We start from the raw sequence: 6755 nt of genomic DNA, 5'->3' as shown, positions 1-6755 counted from the left end.
AATTATTGAAAATACAATATGTGTAACAGATCAACCTTCCTCAACAAAGCTACTACCATTCTATGTATATAATAAGATAAGAAATAATTGAATTCATAAAACAAGAGAAAATAGACAAGGGAATTTACTTCTAGAGCCTAAGGTAAAAGGAATCACTTCTATATCCTAAATACTTTAGAAAGTATTACAGAGACATACAGAAGCCTATCCTTTGAGTCAAGAAAAACTAAATAGTATAGCAAACAGATCTAGCTAAGAGGAAGAAAACTAATCCCAGACAAAGCATGTGTGTACGGTCATCTGAAACAAAGTGCTAAACAATCAGAGATTTGCACTCGACCTTCCCGCTGAAAAAAATAAGAGAAGATCGAGGGACAGAAGGCCCCAATCACCAACAACCACTGTTCAAATTCTCGTTCATTCATAGACTTCAACAGGTTAGGGAAAATCGAGGTGTAACATCTTGCGGAGGTCTCTAGTGGCGTCACTCGAAGCCACAATCTTCTTAGCGACGAAAGCTGGCAAAGGAACGGAACTGGGAGGGGGCGAAACCACAAACATAGAAGGTCCCGCATACAATCCACCGGGCAAAGACAACGTTGAGGACAAGTCGTTATCCGATTGAGAATCGGATGCTAACTCGTTCTCCGCGGTCTCTAATTTTGAACAATCGGGCGTTAACTCGTTCTCTGAGGTCTCCAATTGAGAATCGGGTGCTAACTCGTTCTCCAAGGTGTCTAATTGTGAATCGCGTGTTATCGCGTTGTCCAGAGTCTCCGATTGTGGATCGGGTGCCGTTTCGTTCAATTGTTGGCCGCGTTTGAGTATTTTAACTTGTCCCATGACAAGTTGGTTGACTTGGGGTTTCGGATCAGACGTGGATGCGGGATTCTGATGATGGCTCCGCTTGTGGCGTTCCGAACGAGATTTAGGGCATGAATTGGGAAACTTCATGTTGCGGGGAATATAAATTATGGGTTGGCTGTATGGTTCGTTTCTTAGACAATCTTTAGGGTGAAGTACAACAGCACCCATCTAACGAGACAACAATTGAACAAAGAGGAAGAGGAAGGAACACATAAAAAAGAGGGGAAAATAGAACTTGTGTAAAGGAACAAGGGAAGATGAGAAGCAGTTGAAATTTCAACTCAAGAAAGAGTCGGGGTAGGGTTGGGGTATTTATTTAGGAGGAAGCAGGTTTGGGGCACAGCATATACCTAAATACTCTCACTCTCACCCGGAAAGCGTTTCCTAAGTCGTTATTGGGCTTTTTAATTTGTGTTTGTAAAAACAGAATTTTTTTTTTTTTTTTAAGTATTAGATTGAGATTTTAAGAAATTTAATTGGATTATTCTTTAAAAAAAATCCATTGCTATTCAATTATGTATTCAATTGTGATTTTGAATGAATGAAAAAGAATAATGTGATATTGGATTAGAATTTTAAAAGATTATTTTAGAGTTCATCCAAATCCGGTGATATTCAATAAGAATTTTTTTTTTGAAAAATATTTCAATTAGTTCATTGTTTCGCAACTAATCCGATTCGGGGCGGATCCAAGATTAAGACTTTAAACCCCTCACAAAGGTGGTAATAGAGAGATTCGAACACATGCTCTCACCCCACCTGCTTAGCTCCCATACGCCAACTGAGCTACCACCATTTGGTTCAATCTTGTAGTATTTAAAAACAATCTTGTAGTATTTAAAAATCTAAAAAAGTTAGTGAATTTTTTATTAGTGTGGATTTCGTGAGACCTTTTAGTGAAAATATAAATAGGATATTTCTCATATAATCTCACCCTAACTCCTATGATTCCTCTATTGTAGTGCTTTTTCTTCCTTTAGGGGATCGACTCGCTCAAAACCGGGTTTCACCATAAGAGCTTCGTCAAACTCAAAAATAGCATATTTTTTAGCAATTTTCATTACAAAGTAACTCAAAAGAAACAATCCAACAAAATTCAAATATAATTTATCTAAAAAATAGCAAAAAATTTAGCGATTTCTAAGAGTTTTTAGAAGTTTAAAAATAATTTTTTAAGCTACGAGTGACTATTTTTCTTGGCACAAAAGATGCGATTTTTGTATTAAAAAAACATAAAACAATGAGAAAACAACATGGGAACACAAAACCACAAACCAATTTTCGTTTTACATCAATGAAACGAGATCCATTTAAAGAAAGATTGAAACTTTCATAATATGAACCTTATGTTTCGTCATAGTACATTTGTAAATGAAATTTCTTCGCAATAGGAAATGATTTCAAACAATTTTTGTGTTAATATATCACTAAAAACTTGTTTTTCAAAAACCCGAGAGCATTTTAAGGTTTCAATGTATCGATTGAAAATAATTTGATAAATTTTTTCTAAACTTTCATGTAATAAAACCCATAAATTCAGATTCAAAATTTTATTAGAATACTCAATGAAAACAAGCATATGATATATGGTTAGAAAACTCTCATCACATAGAATGAAAACCCCAAGGTTTCCAAGATCAATAGCAAAAAATTCCAAACAAAATTTTATCATCAACTTTAGGTTTGATATGCAATTTTGAATTATTTTAATAAAAAAAAAATTGTTGGTCTTATAATCACATATGCATAGCTCTAATACCAAATAAAGAATATAATTTTTAACACATTGGTGAAACTCAAGAGCAGGAACAGGGATATACTAATGCGTGGAGAGCTAGTATAGACATGTGCAGAGCTACTGCTTAGTATGACATCAAGTTATATCAAATTACTTATTGATAAAATTATATTAAGTTTTACTTTTTTTATTAATATCATTGCATTTCTTTGTTATTTTTTATTGACTCTTGTAATTTTGAATGTTTATTAAAAATTCATATGATTTTTTAAAATCTTATAAATCCATATTATCCTTTCAAATTTTATATAATCTTGATTGTAAAAAAAGTTTTTTGAAAAATGTTCGTGTTTTTTTTGGTAAATAAAAAATGTTCGTTTTAAAATACATAAGATTTTGTTATCTTAAAATAATTTTTTAAAATCCTAATCCAATACATCCCCTTAATTTTTTTTAAATGTTTGAAAATGATTTTTTGTAAGTGATTCTCAATTTTTTTTTTTCAGTTTTTAAAAAGAAGGAGAATAAGTTAGAGATATTCTCAAAAATTAGGGTTTGTTTGAATATGTTTCAGTTTTTTTTTTTCAAAAACAGATTTTAATTTTAATTTTAAAAAATAATTTTGAGAGTAAAATAATACTAAAACTTGTTTGAATATAAGTAGATTTAAAATTATAAAAAATGTAATTATTTAAAAAAATATCATTAATAAAGTTTCATAATTACATTTTACCAAAAAAAAGTTATATAAATACCATCATAAAGATATTTAAAATTAAAGAAATAAATTACTTACAAAAATATCATTAATGAATTTTCATATTTATAAAATTATTACCGCAAAAATAAAAAAACCCTAAAACAACTTTTGAGTTCCCTGGGTTGTCTTACATTTAATAGCACTTGTATAAATAAATTCAACTTCTTTTTAATTTTAAATTATTTTATGGTGGCAATCTTGTAACTATAAAAGTTCATTAATAGTTTTTTTTAAAACAAATATAACTTCTTTATAACTTTAAATCTAACCTATTCAAATAAGTGTCATTGTTTTTCTACTCTTAAATCAATTTTCAAATTTTATATTTAAAACAATTTTTTTTTAAAAAAAAAAAATCATTTTGCATCCGTGTTTTGGGCGAGACTATTGTGATTCAATATCATTAGCATAGCTATGAAAAAAATAAATATAATGTACTGTTAGACAATTTAGGGTTGTATTAAATTAAGATTTTAAAGAATTGTTTTTTAAACAAAATTTATCGGAATTCAATTAAATTTTTTAAATAATTTAAAAAAGTAATGTGATATTCAATCAAGATAATTAAAATTTTAATAGGATATTAAAATCCAATAGTATTCAATCAAAAATTTAAATATGGAATAAAACATCTTAATTTCAATGGATTCTTTATTAGCTTGAATTTTGTGTTTTTGTGTGACATTTAAATCGGAGGAATAAATACTACGTTGTTTGACCATTCATTATAAAATACAAACTTTTCATTTATTATTTGCTAGAGTTAATAACTATTATGATTTATATGACACTCTAGGCAAAACGATCGTACCACTATGAATTATGACATGTATCTCTATCCACTAGGATTAGCCTAGTGGTGTGGGGTGTGTGAGTTAGGTGTATGTAATGTAGGGGTGTGTGTTCAATTTTCATGAAATGCAAAAAAAAAATAAAAATATATATCTCTTATCGAAGACATATTTGAAAAGTTTGCTCGTTGTAAAGCAGTTAAAGACGTCATGTTGATTGAGGAGTTCAGTGCCGTTACCAGGTGTGACATGTCTGCATGCCACCTAGGTTGGGTGGCCTAATCGCGTCAACTCCATTGACGAGTTCAGAAGCTTCTCGCGATGAATGCTAACATCTCCTACACCCGTCAGCTTTGGTGGCGAGTTTGGCATCCAGCTTGGCTCATATCACAATCATTCATGTCACCTAGTGGTTTTTCGACGGAATTTATTTTTCGTCAAATTTTTTTGACAAAATCTTAATTTCGTCAAAAAATTCAGAAATTAATTTTTTATTTATTTATAATAGTTTTCGACGAGATTAGTTTTTCGTTGAAAATTTTTCACGGAATCTTAATTGCGTCGAAAAATTCATAAATATAATTTCTTTTTAATTTATTTATTCCTAATGATTTTCGACGGAATCTTTATTTCGTCGAAAAATTCATAAATATAATTTATTTTTGATTTATTTTTATATTTATGGTTTTCGACGGAATATTATTTTCGTTGAAAAATTCATAAATACAATTTTTTTGATTTATTTATTTATAATAGTTTTTGACGGAATTCATTTTTCGTCAAAAATTTTTGACGAAATCTTAATTCCTTCGAAAGATTCGTAAATATAATTATTTATTTATTTATTATTATATATGGATTTTCGACGGAATCTTATTTTCGTCGAAAAATTCATAAATATAATTTTATTTATTTATTTATTTTTAATTGTTTTCGACGGAATTCATTTCTCGTCAAAAAATTTCGACGAAAATTGAATTTTGTCAAAAAATTCATAAATATTATTTCTTTCGTATTTATTTTTTATAATAGTTTTCAACAGAATTAATTTCCTGTCGAAACTTTTAGACAAAAAGTGAATTCCGTCGAAATATTCATAAATATATTTCCTTTTTGATTTATTTTTTATAATAGTTTTCGTCGGAATTAATTTTGTGTCAAAATTTTTTGACGGAAAGTGAATTCCGTCAAAAAAATTTGACGGAATAATATTTCCGTCGAAAACTTCTACGGAATACGTATTTTCGTTGAAATTTTCTTCTTTAATTTTGACGAAATATTTTTCGACAAAATTTTCGTCAAAAATTTAGACTTTTCTAGTAGTGAGTGGTCAAATAATTCATATGATATCGTAATCATGGAATGAATTGTACACACAGTTTGCACAATATGAATTCATGGCATTAGTTGAATCTGAAAGTTTAAAGACGCGTTTGGCTTGGAGATGAAGGGTAAAATATCTAAACACCCAATATTATATTGTTGGGAGGTATATCAAATGCTCAATTTTTAATTACTGACATGTTGCCATCTGAAGCTGAGATTGTAAAATTAGAAAAAAAGCAAGTGGTTGAGATTTTTCTCCCCAAGACACTGAGACAAATTGTTATATACGTCTGTTGGCTGATTCTTTTTTTAAATTTTTTTTTGAATAACATCGGCATGTATATATATATATATATTTTTTTTTTTTTGATAACATCGCCATGTATATTTAAGTAATCAGCGTAGTACAACACTCGGCCATGTCGCCAAAATGATCCATAAAAAATATATGAACGAGAATACCCCTTATTTTCTATTAAAAAATAATAAATTTTCAGACGGTTCAATTAAATTAAAATTATTATTTATTTTCTCCCTCATACAGGAGTGGAAAATTTAAGGTGGCCCGTAATTTTCCTTCACTGCTCCTTGGGTTGGGCCCTAATCAATATTGTTATGCTGTTTGTCTTTTCTACCTTTTCTACCGTGGTTGAGGTTTCTTTTCGTGGCAGATGGTAATGTGTGTCTTGAGTCTCTTGACTGCATCTGTTAAGGATTAATAAATATTTTTATTAATCTTAATTATTTTTAAAATAATTTTTTTTTCAAAATATTAAATACCTATATTTTTTATTTTACCTGGTGTCAAATTTACACGGTTAAATTATGCGTCCCATCTATGTTAATTATTTAGAGTTTAGATTGTATCAATCGTGGCTATATGAGAGGCAAGCAGGGCTTTGGGCTATCCTTTTTAATACAAAAATAACTCTTTCATTTAATAGAATTATGCCGGACTTTCCACATGAATCTTTAACCTTTCAAATGAGAAACAGGAACAAGATCGTCATATGTTAGGACTCTGCCTCTCCCGATGAGTTTTTAATAGATGGGCCCGGAGCCCAAAGCCTGACCTTGAGAAAACAAAAAACCACTGTGTCATTATGGCCTTGGGCCCTTCGCCATAGGGGCTACCTGCCGGTATGTTCTCATTCTCGTTATATTATTTATTAATAAATATCCAATACAATTAATTTTCGTAAATTTATATTGAAGTTTAATATTTCTCATGTTATATACATGCATAAAAATATGGGTTCATTTTTTTTTGCAC

General features: G+C 29.5%; 1 protein-coding gene across 1 annotated transcript; it reads right to left on the bottom strand.

Annotated features, from left to right (window-relative positions):
* Window positions 1–1166, bottom strand: LOC133287441 (uncharacterized). Its single transcript, XM_061485059.1, has one exon. It carries the CDS (start codon window positions 1033–1035, stop codon window positions 439–441), a length of 597 nt encoding a protein of 198 aa, XP_061341043.1. The 5' UTR covers window positions 1036–1166; the 3' UTR covers window positions 1–438.
* Between the last annotated feature and the right edge of the window lie 5589 nt (window positions 1167–6755).

This window comes from Gastrolobium bilobum, unplaced genomic scaffold (genome assembly GCF_033153095.1).
Source record: "Gastrolobium bilobum isolate Gb01-03AN ecotype WA unplaced genomic scaffold, APGP_CSIRO_Gbil_v1 utg647, whole genome shotgun sequence".
Lineage (NCBI taxonomy): Eukaryota > Viridiplantae > Streptophyta > Magnoliopsida > Fabales > Fabaceae > Gastrolobium > Gastrolobium bilobum.
Note: the sequence above shows the minus strand (reverse complement) of the source record. Positions and strands in the feature narration are given on the sequence as shown.

Coding starts and splice junctions, on each gene's coding strand:
- LOC133287441 (XM_061485059.1), bottom strand. CDS start 1,035: ATGGGTGCTGTTGTACTTCACCCTAAAGATTGTCTAAGAAACGAACCA.